The sequence below is a fragment of the Polypterus senegalus genome, chromosome 11 (genome assembly GCF_016835505.1).
Source record: "Polypterus senegalus isolate Bchr_013 chromosome 11, ASM1683550v1, whole genome shotgun sequence".
Taxonomy (NCBI): Eukaryota; Metazoa; Chordata; class Cladistia; order Polypteriformes; family Polypteridae; genus Polypterus; species Polypterus senegalus.
Window position 1 is genome coordinate 34275796 of NC_053164.1, and position 21748 is coordinate 34297543.

The following is a 21748-nucleotide window of genomic DNA, read 5'->3' on the forward strand; positions in this document are numbered from 1 at the left end:
GTACTTTGACGAGCTGTCAATCTATCCACATAATCCTGATAATCACCATAGTGTCATCCGCAGAAGCTGTAACTTTAAATGGCTCCACTAGACAGACCACTCAGCCCTCTTCTTAACTCTACCAAGAACGGCTCCAATGTCAACGCAGATAGCATTCCGGAAAGAGAGCAGCCCTGTCAAACTCCTCTTTGAACTGTAAAAGGTGTGTGTGCACATAAAAGGTCCACGCAAGCCACCATTGATTTTCACTATACTAGAAATGTCACTATAAAGCAACTGAATGTTTTTGACAAAATTCTCCACAAAACTGAAAGCACTTCCACAAGTAGGAATGACTGACCCAATCAAAAGCTTTCTAATATCTAAGGAAAGCAGACCAACCTTAAAATGAATAGGCTCTGAGGAAGCCAAAATATCCCCAAACATATTGTCAAAAATACTTCTGTCAGGCACACAGTATCTCTGATCTGGATGTACCACTTCTTTCAAAACAGTCTGGAGTCTGTTGGCCAACTCTTTAGACAAAATCTTATAATCTGTGCACAGAAGTGACACGGGCCGCCAGTTTCTGATCTTGCATAAAAATCCCTTTTTTAGGAAGGAAGGTTATAACTGCTCTCTGACAGCTCTGGGGTAAGACACCCGTCCTGATACTCTGTGTGAAAACTTCCAGCTGGACAAATGAGATCTTAGAACTCTTTATAAAATTCAACTGGGATCCCATTAATATCTGGAACCTTGCCTGCATTAAACCTCAAAACGTTCTACTAGAGTCAATTCTGCATACCAAGCTTGTATCATCTCACCTTGGAAGCCGAGGAAGGTTCTGTAACAAATGACAGCATTCATTGTTATCTTGATAGATAGAGAAGACACTATATAATTAGATGGATATATAGAAAAGACACTATATAATTAGATATAGAGAGAGTGAAGACACTATATAATTAGAGAGCAAGATAGAGAAGACACTATATAATTAGACAGAGAGATAGTGAAGACACTATATAATTAGAGAGCGAGATAGAGAAGACACTATATAATTAGAGAGATGGATAGGGAAGACACTATATAATTAGATAGATAGAGAAGACACTATATAATTAGATAGACTGAGAGGGTGTGGTAAATGTCTGCCAACTGGCTGACCAACCACCCAAATATCAGATCGTGATCACACCCATACGTATATATAATGTATGTTTGTGTGTGTATTTATGTACATTGTGACAGATGGCCTGGACCCATGCCCGGTCGGGACACCTCTTTGACACTGGATCAGGGGGAGCAGTCATGGGATGCACACTATGTCACCCGGTTCTCGGGAACACTTGTTGGAAGCTCCCCTGGGTTGCATCGTGGCCAATATTTTGGAACAGGAGCTCATTACTGTTAGGCTCCGTGGCCACCACCAGGAGGAGCTGCATGGCCTAACGAGCCCGTCTAGGCGGGAACACAGCCACACCCGGAGGTGCAGCTGTAAGTAGGTCAACGAGCACCTGCAGCACTTCTGGGTGGGATATAAAAGGAGCCAACAGTCACCACTCCACATGCCAGAGTCGGGAGGAGGAGGACGGACGAGGGACGCGGCAGCGAGCGGCGCGGCGGCACGACAATGACAACGCTGCCTTGGAGGAGTGGAGGAGAAAGAAGAGTGTTTTGTGGTGGTGTTTTGTTTGGTGTGTCTTTTGGGACTGTGTTGTGCCTGTGGGACACGGGGAAGGTGTGCCCCACAGGTGAAGAAAATAAAAAGTTTATTTATTTTACGTGTGCCTCATGGTGTCAGTCTGTGTCCGGTCGTCGCCCATATAGCGCCTTTTCACAACATGTATATGTATATCAGAATCACTTTTTTTGCCAGTAGTACATGTACAGGAATTTGACATGGTAGATTTGGAGCTACTTATAACAACATAATATCATATACAAATAACATAAATAGCATAAGTTATATTTCAAACAAAGTTAAACTTGAAACAAAGTTGCAGAATAGTACAATTGCAAAAGAGATGTGCAAATGATAATGTGCAAGTGAAAGTGTGAGTGTATATAGTGTGTATGCATATGCACATACAGCATATACATGTACATACACTGTAAGCACACACACCCCTTCATACAGTACATGACAGAACACATGAATATACATAGAAGACAGGCTAAATCACTGGTTTGTGTATGTATGCATAATATATATTAGGGGGTTCGACCCCTGCTCACTTCACTCACCAACCCCCCTGGCCTGCACTACGTTCCAGCCACTTCGTGTCTCTGCTGCTCACGTTGTGAAGAGGGGGGCTGAACGCACCCCAATGAGACGCAGTTGCTCCTCCAAAATCCCCCTCTTAATACAGTTTTATTTTTACCTCCTCTTTGCTCGGTCAGCTGCTTCTGCTGCTGCTGCTGTACCATGTGATACGCATCTCGCACAGCGCTTCAAACTTTTAAAAGCCTGTACAGCGCTGTCCTACTCTTTGTCTTTTATTTCCGGCCCTGGGCGTAGTTAAATATGTTGGCACAAAGCCTCATCTCGCGGGATGTCAGTTCTTGATATTTTTTAGTTTATAATTTAAAAACAGAATAAGAATCTGAAAATCTAACAACATCACATTAAAGTTCAATAAACTCTGAAAAGAATGATACCAAACGTATATATGTAGGTTTTAAAACAAGCCTGATTTAAAGCATAACATTAAAACGTCACATAAAATCATTGCACAAAATCGTTGCACTTTTAGGCTTAGGATTTTATATATATACAGTATGTGCTCATTTACAGTATGTAGAGAGTATGCAGCTGCCACATGGGTTCACCACCCTGGGCTTGTCTGGTTGGAGGTTGGCACAATATCCCTCTTGAAATGCAAAAACAGGCTGCCACTCTCTGCCCATTTGCCCACATAGAAGTAGGTCGGTGGTCCCCCCCATTGTCTGAGCAACTGAACACAGAATTCGTATCGCGTGCGGAGCGCTTCCTCTTTCTTTTCCTCTGTGACAGCACTTCCATTGTATTCCATCACACCAAGAGAGAGTGGCGCAATGAGGGCAGACCTGCATTGTGGGTTGAATTTGAATATCTCATGGAAGGTAATGTATCCTGGTATGGCAAAAAGAGCAATCGGAGGCCTTGCTGGATTAGAACCTCCGCAGCTCCTCACTTCTTTCTTTTGACATATAGTATATGGTGTCTGAACACATCCTGCTCTCCTTATATAATAATGTTAATATAACAATAATAAATATGAATCTGTTTTATTTTGCATATGAGACATAAGCTGAGCTGCTCAGATGTCAATGCAAACTACTACTTCTTTCAGACAGCATCCTCCTTTTTACACACAGTGAAAGTATTCAGCACTCCTAACTTTCTGCACACTTTATTGTGTTGTAGGTTTAATTTTAAATGGATATATTTTCCACATTTCCCCATCTGTCCAAAATCCGAAAGGTTTATTAAAAAATCAATAAGCTTCAGTACGAGATCAGCAGCAATGCTGAATACACAACTGATTACATCAACTTCTGTATGGACATTGTAGTTCCAGTAAGAACAGTATGCTGCTATGCTAACAACAAGCCATGGGTTACAAGTGACATCAAAGGCATTTTGAACCAGAAGAAAAGGGCTTTTAAAGGCGGTGATCAGCATGAGCTGCGTGCAGAAGGAACTCCGAGTCCAGCTCAGGGCGGTGAAGGAGCAGTACAGTACTGGCTGCAGCTCAAAGCAGAGTGCCGCCATCGAGACAGACGTGGAAAGAGCAAACCAAATGAACAACTTCTTTAATAGGTTTGATCACAGTAACCCACTCTCACCTCGGAGTACTGCATCATCCAACCATCCTTCTGCTGATACCAGCATAGGTGAGACATCCCCACCCACAATGTGAGCAGAGAGCTGAAAAGACTTCGTGCCAGCAAAGCAGCGGGTCCAGATGGTATATCTCCACGACTGCTGAAGGCATGTGCGTTGGAACTGGGGAGTCCTCTACAGCGCATCTTCAACCTGAGCCTGGAACAGGGGAGAGTCCCAAGGCTTTGGAAAACATCTTGTATCACCCCTGTCCCAAAGGTATCACGTCCTAGTGAGCTGAATGACTTCCGGCCTGTTGCTCTGACGTCACATCTGATGAAGACCATGGAGTGGCTGCTGCTTCACCACCTGAGGCCACAGGTCTGCCACGCCCTCGACCCTCTGCAGTTCGCATACCAGGAGAAGGTGGGAGCGGAGGATGCCATCATCTATATGCTTCATCGATCCCTCTCCCACCTGGACAGAGGCAGTGGTGCTGTAAGAATTATGTTTTTGGACTTCTCTAGCGCCTTCAACACCATCCAACCTCTGCTCCTTAGAGACAAGCTGACTGAGATGGGAGTAGACTCACACCTGGTGGCATGGATTGTGGACTATCTTACAGACAGACCTCAATATGTGCGTCTTGGGAACTGCAGGTCTGACATTGTGTTCAGCAATACAGGGGCGCCGAAGGGGTCTGTACTTTCTCTGGTCCTGTTCAATATATATACATCAGACTTCCAATATGACTCGGAGTCCTGCCACGTGCAAAAGTTCGCTGATGACACTGCTATTGTGGGCTGCATCAGGTGTGGGCAGGAGGAGGAGTACAGGAAGCTAATCAAAGACTTTGTTAAATGGTGCGACTCAAACCACTTACACCTTAACACCAGCAAGACCAAGGAGCTGGTGGTGGATTTTAGGAGGCCAGGCCCCTCATGGACCCTGTGATCATCAGAGGTGACTGTGTGCAGAGGGTGCAGACCTTTAAATATCTGGGAGTGCAGCTGGATGACAAATTGGACTGGACTGCCAATACTGATGCTCTATGTAAGAAAGGTCAGAGCAGACTATACTTTCTGAGAAGGTTGGCATCCTTCAACATCTGCAGTAAGATGCTGCAGATGTTCTACCAACGGTTGTGGTGAGTGCCCTCTTCTGCAGCGGTGGTGTGCTGGGGAGGCAGCATAAAGATGAAAGATGCCTCACGCCTGGACAAACTTGTTAAGAAGGCAGGCTCTATTGTAGGAGTAAAGTTGGACAGTTTAACATCTGTGGCAGAGCGGCGGGCATTAAGCAAACTCCTGTCAATCATGAAGAATCCACTGCATCCACTGAACAGGATCATCTCCAGGCAGAGGAGTAGCTTCAGTGACAGACTGAGGAGATCGTTCCTCCCCGACACTATGAGACTCTTAAATTCCACCCGGGGGAGTAAATGCTAACATTAATTTTATTTTATTTTTTCATTTTTTTTTTCATTTTTTCATTTTATTACTATTTAATTTAATATTGTTTCTTTGTATCAGTATACTGCTGCTGGATTATGTGAATTTCCCCTTAATAAAGTATCTATCTATCTATCTATCTATCTATCTATTATATAGTGTCTTCTCTATCTATCTATCTATCTATCTATCTATCTATCTATCTATCTATCTATCTATCTATTATATAGTGTCTTATCTATCTATCTATCTATCTATCTATCTATCATATAGTGTCTTCTCTATCTATCTATCTATCTATCTATCTATCTATCTAGCACAAACGCACAGAGAATGAATTTTGTTACCCATGAAGACCGTACAGATGCCCTAACCCTGGTTTCTATTCCCTCCTCATTTTGCACTGTGCATTGTGCTTCAAATGTAATATCAAGTATCTTATATTCAAACATGTCCTCATCCACTGAGTTATGCCAACCTGCAGAAAGAAAGTAAAACTACTGACAGTGAGGGTATTTGCTCTCATTAAAATAGCAAAACATTTTCACCTAATCCAAGTGAGGGTCTGCAGCTGTCTAGATCTGGGCATGGAGGTATTTCTTTCCCAGGCTAGGGGGCAGAGAGATGTGGAGGCAATGATGACCTTGCAGCCCATAAGGCTCACCCTGCAGCTCCAGATCTCTGGTCCTGGCACCAGGGGTTGAGACTTTAATGTGTTTGGTTGCCCTTTGCAGGCCATTGTCTCACAGACCTCCATTTAACATCTCTAACCCTGCTTAGCCTTTCAATGAAACCCCTAGGGAGGCACCCATCCCACCTTAAGCAATGCCACCAAAAAGATATAAGCATATAGATGAATATTAAAAAGCATTTAGCGTATTTATTAATGGACAAAGATAAAATGCAAAGTTGAAAAGACTAAATGTAAAATGTAAGTACTGTATATACTTGTGGATAAGCTCTCGCGCAGATAAGTTGGGATTTGATTTTAACGTATATTTTCTGGTATTGCCTCACAGTTAGGAGACCTTCCTGGGTAGTCCCTCCGTGGAGTTTGCATGTTGTTACCGTGTCTCCCCCCACAGTCCAAAGACATGCAGGTTAGGTGCATTGGCGATCCTAATTTGTCCCTAGTGTGTGCTTGGTGTGTGGGTGTGTGTGTACCCTGCGGTGGGCTGGCACCCTGCCCGGGTTTGTTTTCTGCCTTGCATTCTGTGTTGGCTGGGAATGGCTCCAGGAGACCCCTGTGACCCTATAGTTAGGACTAAGCGGGTTGGATAATGGGATAATGGATGGTTGGAATTTCCGGTATTTTATGATGTCAGTCATATAAGTCGAATACAGAAAACTCACGCTATTGGTCCAAGAGATTATGATATGCTAACACCCGCCCAACCTGAGAGAGTAACCACGGAGCACACTGCCTTTTTTTTCTGTGTGGGTGCGACAATGCGCTGTTATCAGCGTGTACTCCTAACCTCTCTTTCTCTCTCTTTCACTCTCTTTCTCTCTATTGCGCCTACGTGACCACACGGTAATACCCAAACTATTCCAAAGCGACGTTTGCACTGTTTGGTGGTTTTTTTGTATCTCACGCCTTCATACACCTTTATCGTAAGAGCATCCCGTATCTACGATGGAGCATTCGATCAGAAGAAAATATGAAGCTGGTTTTAAATTAAATATCATTGAGATAGCGAAAGAAATTGGAAACTGCACTGCTGCGACAAAATTCAATGTGTCTGAGAAACTGATGTGAGATTGGAGGAGGCAAGAAGATGTAAAAAAAAATAAATGCTGATCGTCTCAGGACTTTTTCTGATATTAAATTTTCCCCTTTTGTAAGCTGAGGAACACTGGATGCTGCAGCACTTCCAATACACTCTGCTGAGGTTGGATGGGTTCTCACTTGTCATGCCATGGAGTGTTATAGTTATCTGCGTGTGGAAGACCAAGCTGAATTGAAGTCCTCTATTGTTGGCCTCTGGCGCTGTCTGACTGCATTTGATTCTGCCGAGCGGATGTTGACTACTTTTTCTTTGGGTGGGGGGCATTTACTTTTACAGACAAGCTGATTCATATTTAATTTTTTTTTCTTTTATATTTCCATTATTTTGATACATTTTCAATTAGTTGCTATTAAACATTTAAAAATGAAGATTACCAAGCAAAAATGGATCATGTGCCATACAGGCTCTACCCCCTTACTAAGTACATGCTACGTAGGCGAAGTGTGCATTATAATATGGTAGGTCACCACAACTGTTTTCTCCTTTCACCTGTTGCTTGTCCACTCATACACTAATCAATTTAACTGAGAACATTTGATGGACCTTTGCTTAGATTCCACATGTGCCTGAATGGCCTCTTCATTTGCAGTAAGAGACTGAAATTGTACAGCAGGGACAGAACATGAGCAATGCCAGTCCCAGAATATGAATGTCTTAATGTGAATTAAAATGAGCCAATAATACACGCACCTTCAGAGTTGTCCTCAGAAATACTTCACAAGACCTTTCCTCTTATGGATTACATCAGGAAGAACTACTAAGGAGGTAGCAAAAGAAAATAATGTCACTGCTAGTGTCCTGACACGTGGAAACATAAGAAGTCATGATGTGTCTTCCTGTCTCTATCGTAATCTTCACTACATTAACACTTAAGTTCAAATCCATGAATTCAATTCCTATGGAATACGCGTTGTTACGACCTACTTTAGACTTTTGCTTTTATATTCTAATTTGGGATTTACCTTAATTGGGTCCTGCCCTAATTACCCACTTAAGTTGCTTATTAATTAACTCACCTGGGTTATGGGTGGGGTGTAGGTTTATAAATTAAGCTTCATTGGGGTTTAGGAGAGAGAGAGAGAGAGAGATGAATGAATGAATGAATGAATGAATGAATGAATGAATGAATGAATGAATGAAATGGATGGATGGATGGATGGATGGATGGAGGGAGGTATGGAGAGTTAGAGTTCAATGATCTGGCTTTTGGATGTTTTTGGTTGCTTATTAAAGAAATAACTGTAAGCTAGCCAGTTAAGTAATAAATCCAGATAGTTTGTATCTTGCTGTGAACTTTGAAGTTAGACAGCTATGTTAATGTGGTTCTCCTGCCTTGCTTGTTCCATATAGTTTCTCCATATTTTGTGTATTTTATTTTGACAATAAATGGAGCCTGTTTTATTTTAGTTTTTTTTTTTTTTTGGGTGTTTTGGTCTCCCTCTCTCATTTGTGTATGGCCTATTTATTTATACTGTATATATCTATATATCTCTCTAGACTTTTGGTAGGCCATAACAGCATAGTACTCATGGCTTACTTAACCTGTGTAAATCCAGTTTGCAGAGTTTACTTGAAAATTACCAGTTTGCTGTTCTAAAGCCTCACTTTATGTTTCCTGGTGGTCCATTTGTCCATCTGCACCCACTTAGTCCAATACCAGAACCCTTCATGGAAGGGCTTATCCACCTGAAGCTAAACATGTCTGGCCAGTGCTTGGTTGGAAGTCCATCAAAAAAAAGCTTGGATTGCTTCTGGAGGAGGTTTTCTATGAGACCATCTGGGGGGCTTGTGTGTAGATTTCAATATCCCAGTGCAGTAATGGGGGACACTAAGCTTTAAAATTGTATCTGTGGGATGTGACATAAAACCTGGTCCTAACACAATGGTGTTAATAAAACATCCCTGGGCAACTACTGAAAAGAGTGGGGTGTACCCCGATGTCCTGTCTAAATTGACCACCACCATGGCCTGGTCATTTTGGATTGCATAATCATCCCCTGTCTCTACATGGCTAACTATTTCTCTCACCCATTCACTTGTGCCACGAATGTGCAATTGAGGACCACCTTCCAGACTCAACCGAGGTAAGTGATACCACTCCGGGACAAGAGGTGGCGTTGTTGCTAACAGAATCATCTTCTTTTCCAACAACTCAGAGAAGACACCAAGTGAGGGCCCCCCAGAACCTACTATGACCCTCAGAGCAAGCTTCACCCCTACTGGTCGGGACACCATCAAAGAAGACGGTCCCGGCACTTGACGTCTCTTTTGTGAGCTGCAGTCGTGGGAAGGCAAACTCCTGTGAAAGATCCAGTCAACGCCTTTTAATGGCAAAGGACTTTATTTCGGCTGATTTTCTGGTCAAACTCGTTTTCTGTAAATTCAGCGGGGTGTTACCCCAGCAGTTCTTTCTGTCTCACCATGGTTCCCAGTCACACCTGCTGATAGCTAATGTCTGGTGAGTGTACTGTTGCAAGAATGGATTCTGTCACAACATTCAGGTGGCAGGTTGGAAAAGTGCTTTATGAATCTAATTAATTAATAATAATTATTGTAGCTGCTGAAATAAGGTATGGTCAAGCACGGGTAAAATGCGTGTCTAAAGAAATCTCACAGTCCAAAAGTTTGTTTTGAAAATATTTAGTGAAAGTTAAAAGCATATAATCCACACAAGAATAAAAGAAAAAATAGTTACACACGTAGAATGAAAGGCAAAAAAAGGGAAAAAATGTATCTTGTCTTAAACTTAGCTTTTCTTAAGAAACTTTAGTTATTTCTGTACTACCTACCTACCTACCTACCTACCTACCTTACTCAAGGCAAGGCTGTCACTAACTGAAGATTATTGTTTTAGTCAAAGCTGTTAGAAATGGCAGCAATCTACCAATACAATTCTATTTACGGGGGTTTAGGAACCTCCCATAGATTATGCATTGTCATCTAGTAAAATATTCATGAATCTTACAGAACTAGGAAAATGGCTGTTATTATTATTACTGATTCTAACTTAGATGTCCGACCATCATGGGGCTGACTCATTCACACATATGTGCCAAGTCTGTGGGGGGCACCACATTGGTTAGGGATGCTGCACCATGAATCCCACATCCACATGTTGTCTGTGTGTATTCTGCATGTTCTCCCAGGGTCTGTGTAGGTCTTCTCATCCCACCTCCCCAAAGCAGGGGTGTTCATTTTTAACAGGAAGTGCTAAAGAGGCCCTGTGTGGTTGTGTGCAGGAGTTGGTCCTGTAATGGACTGTCAGTGTAGACCGTGGCCCCCCATGACCCTGGATTGGATAAAGCAAGTTGGAGAATGTCATGTAAGTCGTGTTCCATGTTGCAAGCCTTGGTGATGTATAAGGAAACCCCCACAGATCTGAGTACACTGAGGTGTCAACCTGGAGCTGTGAAGCAGTTGGACTAACCACTGCCTCATTTATCCTAAAATGCCACCTGGTCCACATATCTGCTATGCCAGCTGGTGACGTCTTCCTTGCTTTGAGCACCCCTTTCATGGATGGTGTCCTCTGGGCCGATATCTCTGCTGCTTCCACACACTTTCAGCCTAGCTTCTCTTCCCATCCTGATTTGGTATGCTAGGTAGTGTGGCAAAGAGCTTTCTGTATACAGTAAGGTGTGCCATGGCCATGCCCACCAAGCACCTGGAGGTGTCAGTGTGCTCGTTCTGCCTAATTTAATCTAACTGGGAATTTCTCCTCTGATTTCTTCTTCTTCTGCTTCTTGCTTCAGACAATGGAGTTGTTATGTAGGAGAGCACCTACCACATGGTTATATTTCCATTTCCCTAGCACAGAGTTATGCAAAAGCAAACAAATGAACACAACCACTAAGGAACAGGACATTGGAGTGTGGCAGAGCAGCTCTGGTGGGTGAAGAAGCCTGACCGCCTCTTCAAAATGGTGAGTGACAACTTTTTGTAGTGATTTTTTTGCCTGCATTTTGTGGCACAGAGAGGTTTAGACGCTGTGCATTTGGGGTCCGGCTGCTGACCGCTGGGGTGCTCTTGAAGCTTTCAGGAGTCCTGCTGCAAACTCTGTGAGGGACGCTCATTTCCTGAACTGCTTGTTGCTTGCTGGTTGCCTCATTGGCACTTCTTCCGTACAGATGACTGAGCTCCATCAATCAGTCTTTATTGTATAGCGCCTTTCACAGTGGTTAGTGCCACGGCCTCACAGGCTTCAGAACTCTGGGTTCAAATCATGCTCCAGATTGCTGTCTGCAAGCCCCCATCATGTCTGTGTGGGACATCTTCTGTTGGGTTTATTGCCAGTTCTAAATTGTGTGTGTGCCCTGGGGTATACTGGCACCATATCAGTTCTTGGCTTGCACCGGGCCCAGCTGGGCTGCAACTGCCAGGCAGCTAGACCTGGATAAACCAGATTAGGCATTAGATGGATTGACCTCTTGAGGAGTGTGACGTCTCAAGGCATTCATCAGAGTGTGCCACTCGGGCATTTGTGTGGCACCGGACTCGGATTTCTTAGGAGACAGTACTTCTTTAATATGGACATCTAGAACTCGGCTTTTTGTGTTGTGGTGTGCTGGGCCGGTAGCATCACTTCAAGAGAGGCCCACCAAAGTACCAAACTGATTAAATAGGCAGGCTCAGTTGTGTGATGCACTCTCGAGCCCCTGAAGGTGGTAGTGGAGGTAAAAATGAGGGCAAAGCCAGACTAAGACCCCTACAGGGCCCAGGGTACCGAAGCTCAAAAGACCATCTAGAGCCCACCACACACTCAAGGGATTGAATTAGAAAGAATAAGCAAAGCTTTAAATTGGGTCAACTTCACCTGCCTTTTTATTTATTAGGGAGTGTAACAGATGAACTGAAGAATGCAACACCACATTCACAAGAAGTCAACTTCTAATAGCGCAGCTAGTGATCATCAGTTAAAGAATTTTAGAAAGAAAATAAAAAGTAACTGATCAGTTTGGGTTTGCATATCCATATCAAATAAAACGAGAGTACAGGGAATCCTTTTGTTCACATTTGGTGCGTCTTGTGCCTCTTTGCCTTCCGCATTGTTGCACCAGGAGTCAAGGCTGGCAGGCTGACAAAAAGCAGGGCCTGTTAGACCCCATGGAGGCACTCCTTGTGTGATTTTGGGCTGTAAAAGAAATAAATTGTTGCTGTTGTTTCTGTACACGACTCCGAAGAATCACAGTGCACTGAAGTGGCGACTCAGCCTTTTCTGTAAGGACCGTCGCATTCACTTCAACTGCAGTGTTTACTGCTCATTCATTTCATCATTTTCTTTTACTTTTTCAAAAAAGCTGCCAATGTCAAGCATAGTTCTTAGTAAATTAGCCCCGTTTGCCTTTCTGTTTTTTTTTTTTAATTTTTGTTATTGCTGCACCACTGGCCTCATGTTTTGAATTCCTGTCCACTTTTTCTCTGTCTCTGGCATGATAACACATCAAATGTAAGATCTCATAAGGTGACCTATGAGACACCAGGGGCCTCATTCATAAAACTACATGGATATGAGTGTGGAAATATGTGCACACCAAAAAAAAACAGGAATAATGTGTACGCCAAATAAAAACTCTAATTTATGAAACGCACATTTCTACACAATTTACCCTTCATAAATCACCATCACCATGAAAATACAGTCATATGAAAGTTTGGGTTCCCCTCTTAATTCTTTGGATTTTTGTTTATCATTGGCTGAGCTTTCAAAGTAGCAACTTCCCTTTAATATATGACATGCCTTATGGAAACAGCAGTATTTCAGCAGTGACATTACATTAATTCAATTAACAGAAAATATGCAGTATACCAGCGTTTCTCAACCTTTAATTATTTGCAACCCGAGTTTTCATAACAGTTTTAACCTTTTTTTGAAAGGAGCCCACTAATACCAATTTGTTCTTTTTTTAATTAATGATATATCCATCCATCCATCCATTGTCTAACCCGCTGAATCCGAATAGGGTCACGGGGGTCTGCTGGAGCCAATCCCAGCCAACACAGGGCACAAGGCAGGAACCAATCCTGGGCAGGGTGCCAACCCACCGCAGGACACACACAAACACACCCAGCACACACTAGGGTCAATTTAGAATCACCAATCCACCTAACCTGCATGTCTTTGGATTGTGGGAGGAAACGGCGCCGGAGGAAACCCGCGAACACGGGAGAACATGCAAACTCCACGCAGGGAGGACCTGGGAAGTGAACCCGGGTCTCCTAACTGCGAGGCAGCAGCGCTACCACTGCGCCACCGTGCCGCCTAATGATATATCATAGATGCATATTTTATTATACCTACTTAACTTTTATCGACATTTATCTAACTCTAAATTTATTTTTCTAGCATCAGAATGTAGTTTAAGTTAATTTGTTTTAGTTTCAATAGACATATTTTTCATATTTTTGATTCTTGTTTACTTTTTTTCACATCTTTGTCCCCCTTTTTGTAACTTCATGCCATCCTAGGGGGGCCCGCTCCACAGTTTGAGAACCACTGCAATATTCATCATAACAAAATTAGGTGCATAAATTTGGGCACCCAACAGAGATATCACATCAATACTTAGTTGAGCCTCCTTTTGCAAATATAACGGCTCTAGACGCCTCCTATAGCCTTTAATGAGTGTCTGGATTCTGGATGGAGGTATTTTTGACCATTCTTCCATACAAAATCTCTAAAGTTCAGTTAAATTTGATGGCTGCCAAGCATGGACAGCCTGCTTCAAATCATCCCATAGATTTTGATGATATTCAAGTCAGGGGACTGTGACGGCCATTCCAGAACATTGTACTTCTCCCTCTGCATGAATGCCTTTGTAGATTTCGAACTGTGTTTTGGGTCATTGTCTTGTTGGAATATCCAACCCCTGCGTAACTTCAACTTTGTGACTGATGCTTGAACATTATCCTGAAGAATTTGTTGATATTGGGTTGAATTCATCCAACCCTCGACTTTAACAAGGGCCCCAGTCCCTAAACTAGCCACACAGCCCCACAGCATGATGGAACCTCCACCAAATTTGACAGTAGGTAGCAGGTGCTTTTCTTGGAATGCGGTGTTCTTCTTCTGCCATGCAAAGCGCTTTTTGTTATGACCAAATAACTCAATTTTTGTCTCATCAGTCCAAAGCACTTTGTTCCAAAATGAATCTGGCTTGTCTAAATGAGCATTTGCATACAACAAGTGACTCTGTTTGTGGCGTGAGTGCAGAAAGGGCTTCTTTCTCATCACCCTGCCATACAGATGTTCTTTGTGCAAATTGTGCTGAATTGTAGAACGATATACAGATACTCCATCTGCAGCAAGAGGTTCTTGCAGGTCTTTGGAGATGATCTGTGGGTTGTCTGTAATCATTCTCATAATCCTGCTCATATGCCACTCCTGTATTTTTCTTGGCCTGCCAGACCTTCTGGGTTTAACAGCATCTGTGCCTGTGGCCTTCCATTTCCTGATTACATTCCTTACAGTTGAAATTGACAGTTTAAACCTCTGAGATAGCTTTTTGTAGCCTTCCCTTAAACCATGAGACTGAACAATCTTTGCTTTCAGATCTTTTGAGAGTTGCTTTGATGATCCCCTGCTGTCACTCTTCAGAGGAGAGTCAAAGGGAAGCACAACTTGCAATTGACCACCTTAAATACCTTTTCTCATGATTGGACACACCTGTCTATGAAGTTCAAAGCTTAACAAGCTTATCCAGCCAGTTTGGTGTTGCAAGTAATCAGTATTGAGCAGTTACATGCATTCAAATCAGCAAAATTACAAGGGGACCCACATTTGTGCACAGCCAGTTTTTCACATTTGATTTAATTTCATACAACTAAATACTGCTTCACTAAAAATCTTTGTTCAGAAAACACCCCAGTACTCAGATGTTCCTAGGAAATGAAAGACATACCACTGTTATCTTTTTTGTTGAAAGTAGAGTCAATTAGTATGCAGGCTGAGAGGGGTTCTAAAACTTTTTCATATGACTGTATGTGTACATGAATGCGCTTCAAACTCCATCCTGAAATTTTCCATATATGGAGCATGCTAATCAACCTCATACCTATGCAGTCACAATGCTGCAGAATTTCATTGGCTGGTAGAGCAGCCTCTCACCTGATGAGTCAAAACCCCGCCCCCTGCCTTCAAACATATATGGCTATGCTCCACCCCTGAGAATGCAAGATCATGTGCAGCATTACAGCGAGTCTCTCCTCTGCGATCTGGAAAGCAGTAAGGTGCCAGTGTCTGAGCAGGTAGTCGCTATCAGCTGGCACATGCAATGGTGTGATTGCTGTTACAATGAATAGTACATGCCATGTGAAACACTGAGGGTTCAACCAGTTACCTTACCAACAAGCCAGCCACCACATTGGGTACCATCATGTCTGTCACACAGAATTAATGAATCACAGGTTGACCTGGACCACCAAGCCACAAAGTTTGCCCACCTCAACTTGGATGACTTCAATGGAATGTTATTTCGTACAGTTAACAAAAGCAGCTTCATTCTCTCTAGGTGCTTTTATGAGTGTAGTAAAGTGCTCCAATTACAGAACACTGCTGCAAATTACCTTTTTATGTTGACAAAAACACGTTATGTTTTATGCATATGAAAAGTGGATGTAGTGCCTCGCCAGTTGATTAATGGCTTCCAGAACAGTGGGCATGATGGAGTGAAGCTTGGCAAAGAGACTGTTGAAGTGTCAGTCAGTTCCCTGAGAAGAGACAACAGATAGCCGATACAAACGGACGAAAAACCAAAAGGTTCTTCAGTGCAAATACGCAGCATTGGACCTCTTAAAAAGGAACTAAAATCCAGTCTGTGCATCATATTCATCATTTTGATGTGTAATAGGATTGTCACATCAACACACATTACAATAATATCTCAGCTGTATGAATTATTATATGCGCGAGTCGTCATTTAGCTGCTTTGGCTGCATTTCCCTATTTGATTGAGGGTGTTGTCACTTCCCGGTTTCTCCAAAATGTTGCACACAGATGAGCCAGAGTTGCGATAAATATGCACAAGCTTTCATGTCAAGTTTTCTGAGTTTGAACTTGCTTACGTACATTTCCAGTCTCTTTTTGTATACGAGTGTATATGCAAGCTTCATAAATGAGGCCCCTGCTCAGGTTTGGTTTATAATCGTGACGAGCGAAGTGGGGTAGCAGTTTGTGCTTGATCGCTGATAGCTGTGTGTGACCTTACTGGCTGTGAAAACTTGGACACTTCCCATCATTTTGTTTTTTTCACATATGGCAATGCCTCTTTCCGATCAGAGCCCCAGAGTGTGCACCCGGTAGATCCAGCCATGGACTGAGGACAAAACTCAAAGCTTGCGGCCTTTATGAACAGTGATGCACGGGCTCTATCTGAGACACTAACATAAGTCGATATTTAACAGAAGTGTGAAAAGAAATGCCACTGGGGTTTCATTCATACCTGCGACAATATGACTTTATAATGCCACACCGTGACTTGCTGTGATGGAGCAGTGAACTTGAACCTTCTTAGGTCTTCTGCTTTTACTGTAGAGAATTAACTGTATGGAAGATTACTGCAAAAGTGGCCTGTTTCCACTTACTTGGAATTGGTGGCTCCAGTTCCTGTTTTCTGAAGATGTAGCCATCACCACTTACACTCAGCTGGAGCTCCAAGCCCTCAGCAAGCATGCAAGGAGTCTGGCCTCACCATTAACCTGAGGAAGACACGGATGACAAGCCAAGATGTTGGCACTGACCCTTCCATCAGTTATCATCGACTACAAGATGCAAGTCATCCATGAGTTCACATACCTGAGCTCAATGATTTCAGACAACCTGTCACTCGATAGTGAAATCAACAAGTGCATCAAAAAAGCAGCTACAACCTTTTCAAGACTGACAAAGAGAGTATGGGCCAACAGCAAGCTCATGGACAACACCATGGTCCAGGGGCCTCATGTATAACGCCGTGCGTAGAACTCGCACGTTCTTCCGCTACATAAATCCCGATCAGCGTGAAAACTAACGCTCGTGCGCAGCTTTATGTAGCGCCCCAACTCCTCCCAAATTACGCCTCTTTGAATATGCAAATCAATATAAATTGCCCTTGAGCTCAGCCTTCTGTGAAAAGACAATGGGAAAAGCACGGGGGAAAATATAAGAATTTCAGCGAAAGACAAGTGGAGGTAAAGGAAAAACATACCATTTGTTCAAATAAACCGTGGTATAATCAACAAAAGGAAGTTGATCGAGTGACACAGCGTGTTGGAGAAACTTGAAAGCTCACATTCACAAAATCGCACAGTGCCGGAAATAAAAAAGAAGTCACATATCAAAGTTGCCGTGAAAAGAAGAGTTGTAAGCCCACTGTCTGAGTGTCATATGAAAGCTTATTAGAGTACAGAGAAAAAAGGCACACGGTGGGGAAAAAGCACGAAATGTCAACTTCAATCTCGACATTTCCACTTTAATCACGTAGTTTATTTTGTCATTAAAGTAGAACATCATAAACTTCATCTTAAAATCGTTTAATTAACCAGTTTCTCAAATCACATCGTAATTAAAGTAGCACGTTAAATGCTTTGTTTTGTATTTGATCTTCTACTCGTATGTGATCTATGTGTGTGAATCACTACTTGCTTCTTAAACTGGCTCCTTTCCTCTAACTGGACACAGAGTCCATTACATTCATGATATTACAGCTCTCTGAATAACTAAAATACTGAGATGTATACGTGATGTCATTTTCATGATGATAGGAGTTAAACGTTATTAAACAAGTGTTTCACTTCGATTAAATAATTTATTGCAGCAGTACTCAGGGGCGGCTCTAAGCTTGTGGTGGCACTGGGCAGAGGAAGAATCGGTGGCTCCTTAGCCCCCGTCAGTAAGGTAGCTTATGCACAGTGGATGGCCTCGTCCGTTGCAGACACTGCATAGCTGCCTCGTGCTCATGACACAAGCATTTAACTTTTGCCGAAATTTGTTGCTGCGTTTTTAGCTGTGTTGTTATTTTCTCTTTCTGTTTTATATTCAATATATATTGGTAGCCGCCTGCAGTCCTTGTTTTCTTTCTCCAAGTAACCGATGCCATACAATCAGCTCTGTAATAGGCGTTAAGCCATCTGTAAGCTTAGCACCGATTCTTCAAAGCGTTTAAGAACATTGAAATATCTTCGTAGTACATGTTTAATTATTCTATCATAACGACACTCCCAGTGAAGAATATAGATTATTTAAATGAAGTTAAAGTTTTATCTGTATAATTTAACAAATATATTTTGCTGCATTCCACCTTAAAAATGATATCGTCATCATATGTAAATACATTATAATTATAACTGTAGTGCAAGTTTACAGTGGGGTGATTGTACTTATAAGTACAAACAGTTTTACAAGGAGCAATTGATTGAGTGCATTTAAAGTTCTTGGGATTAAACTGTTTCTGAACCACGAGGTCCGTACAGGAAAGGCTTTAAAACATTTTGCAGTGGCTGAGACAGCGTGTCCTTGAAGCTGTATACCGATAATTCTCTTTCCGATCAGCTGCTGCTGTGATTCACACTCAGATACAGTGATATAAATACTCCGAGTGGTGCAGTGAGAGTAATATGGAAAAAGATGATCCGCTGTGGCAACTCCTAACGGGAGGAGCTGAAAGAAGAAGAAGAAAAATAAGAAGAGGAAGGTGCAGTGAGAGTAACAACGCTAAAGCAGTTATGGTATTTGGAATACTATGGCTGTTCCCTGGACCATTATATTGTTACGAGTTAATTACAATCAGATGCGTTACACTAATAAACAATATGCGGTTAGTTTCTGTGTATTTATAAAGCCGCGTCATGAAAATAATGAGTAACCACACAGGAACAGTAGCACTGCTTTGACGCTGGGTGCCGCCAGTCTGCAAAACCGAGCAGACAACTTGCGTACGACAAGGCATGAGGTACCGTGGAAAAGTGCGTGGCTTTACGCCGAATGTAGGTTTTATACATCGCGATTTGAACGTGGAAAAGTTCTTACGCAACATTTCTGTGCGTACGCACCGTTTATACATTATCCCCTGGTGTATATTACCTGTGAGACATAAGACAGCGTGTATTAAACAAGAATGACGGCTCAACTCCTTCCTCAAGTGTATATTCAGCATCATTTGGAGAGACAAGGACTCTAACAGTGCAGTGATCATGAAGGTAGGTACCACCTCCATCTTTACCTTACTCAAGCACAGACATATGGACTGGCTGTGTCACATTTGACACATGGCAGATGGTTGGACACCCAAGGACCTCCTTTTGAGGAGAACTGGCATCTGGCAATATAGCAACAGGAAGACTCCAGATGTGCTACAAGTGTGATCTCAAGGCTGTCTGTATCAACACCAGAGCTTAGTAGTCAGTCGCCTCAAACAAGAGTACCTGGAAGCAGGAGGTGATGAAGGGTCTCTCGAGGTGTGTGACCAAAGGGATGCAGAAAGCTGGTGATAAGAGAGCCTACAGGATGTGCTGAGCCCAAGATGTAAAGCTCCATCAGCGTTCAGCTGTACAAGGAGTGCCAAGGACTGATACTGTCCTTTTGAACCTCACAGTCACAGCAGACGTTGCTACAACCAGTCCTATAGAGGCGCGACGTATCGAAGGCTGCCTACTACAACTACTACCGCGTACTTGGAGGTGGCGGAGACAATGTCAATGTCAACTTTATTTATATAGCACATTTAAAACAACATAGGAATGCTGTGGTCAAAGTGCTTTACAATAATAGAATACAAGAAAAACTAAACAATTAATATAAAAATATAAATAGAAATAAAATAAATGAACATAAATAAAATAAATAATAAATAGAAGTTATGTTACATAATCACAATGAGGAAACCATCAGTATTACTGAAGGTCACAGAATGCAAGTGAAAAGAAATGAGTCTTTATTCTTGTTTTGAACAGTTCAGTTGTAGACGACTCCTTTATATGACGAGGTAAAGAGCTCCACAGGCGAGGGGCAGCAGCTGCAAAAGCCCTGTCTGTCCCCCTTGGTTTGACACTTAGTACGAGGGACAACAAGAGACAACTGACAGAAGATCTAAGCACTCTGGATGGCTGGTGTAAAACACACAATTCAGATAAATAGGCAGGAGCAAACCCATGTAAAGATTTAATAACTAGCAACAAGATTTTAAAATTAATTTGAAAACTGACAGGCAGCCAGCGTAAAGAAGCTAAAAAAGGGGAAACAGAGTCATACTTTCTTGCCCCAACCAGAAAGCGAGCGGCACCATTCTGGACCAACTGTAACCTGTAACCTGTGCTAATTTGCTAATCCCAGAATACAGCGAGTTAAAGTAATCAAGGAGAGAAAAAATAAAAGCATGAGTAGCTTTCTCAAGATCCCTAGGAGATAAAAAAAAGGCTTGATCTTACCTAATAGACAAAGCTGGGAAAAGCAACTCTTGACTACAGAATTAACTTGTTTCTCAGAAAAGAGGTTACTGTCAAAGATAACACCAAGATTGCCGACTTGAGGTTTGCAAAAGACACAGAAAGAGCCGAGAAGTCCAAGACCAATTTGGGCTTTAGCTGATGAGCACCTCCGTTTTATTTTGATTCAGATCAAGAAAAGTATTATCCATCCAGGATCTTTGTTCAGAAAGACAGTTGTGCAGCTGATTTATTGCAGAGTTGCAGACGGGAATATAAACCTGAGTATCATCAGCATAGCAGTGAAAAGAAATATTAAATTTCCTAAAAATAGCTCCAATAGGGTGAAGGTATATAGAGAATAAAATAGGACCCAAAATGAATCCCTGAGGAACACCACATTTAAGAGGAGCAGTAGACGAAAAAGAGGAATTTAAAGTCACTGAAAAGTGTCTACCAGTTATGGCGAGGCAGTCTTCAGAAGAGATCGGGGGCTGCGTCGGGATTCAGTTTGGCAGCCTAAAGATTGCACGTGCGTGCACAGATGAGCAGTTTCTGTTCCGCGCTGTCATACTTATGACGTAAATAAATATGCCAGCCGACAAGCAGCTGTTTCCCTCAATCAGGATCTCTACGAAGAGAGCGCAGCATAGCCACAGTTTAACGCGCGCGAAGACGTGACGTTTCAGGCGCGCGCACATGTTTAATGCTCGTGCGCGCTTCATTCCGAATGTGCCTGCAGCCGACAAACGCATAAAAGCTGAAAGTGCATAAGGATTTGTGTGATTTATGGAAGTCGCATGCCATTTAAGGAAGGACCACGAAAAGGCTGCCAGGTCCCTTTTTAAGGAAAATTTTGTATGCCCTTTTCTTAAGTAGGGGAGAAAATGAAATAAACAAGAATAAAGAGGCTTATGGCTGAGGATTCTGAAGAGCTATTACATGGACTGTTTTTGTTTCCCGGATCTTCCTCGTTAAGCATAAATATAAAGGGTGGGTGTAAAATCCTGGCTTTGAAATTGTCATTTTTAAGGTGCATTGTTCTTTTTGGTTTTTTTTACTTGAGATACGTTTGTCACCAGTTTTATCACACTTATTTATTGTATTTATTGTTTATTAACATATCTGCCTTACTGATGGCAGGATAAAGAATATCTGAACTAGAGGCCTGATGGCCAGTGTTCACCTCATATAACGGCTTCCTGGACATATCTAAGCTGAGTTATGGACTTGCTGTACATTATGAAATTAATAAATTGGACACATGGGATTAGGGATCTGATTTATTGACACAAAAATAAAAGTTCCGACCTGCTGACAAA

General features: G+C 42.4%; 1 protein-coding gene across 1 annotated transcript in view; it reads left to right on the forward strand.

Moving 5' to 3' along the window:
• Positions 1–10868: 10868 nt before the first annotated feature.
• The window catches only part of si:dkeyp-117b11.1 (SH2 domain-containing protein 6), an 89572-nt gene continuing 78692 nt past the window's right edge, over positions 10869–21748 (forward strand). Inside the window, exon 1 of the mRNA XM_039768324.1 lies at positions 10869–10953. Coding sequence (XP_039624258.1) covers positions 10951–10953 — 3 coding nt within the window. The 5' untranslated portion in view covers positions 10869–10950. The remainder of the gene's footprint in view (positions 10954–21748) is intronic.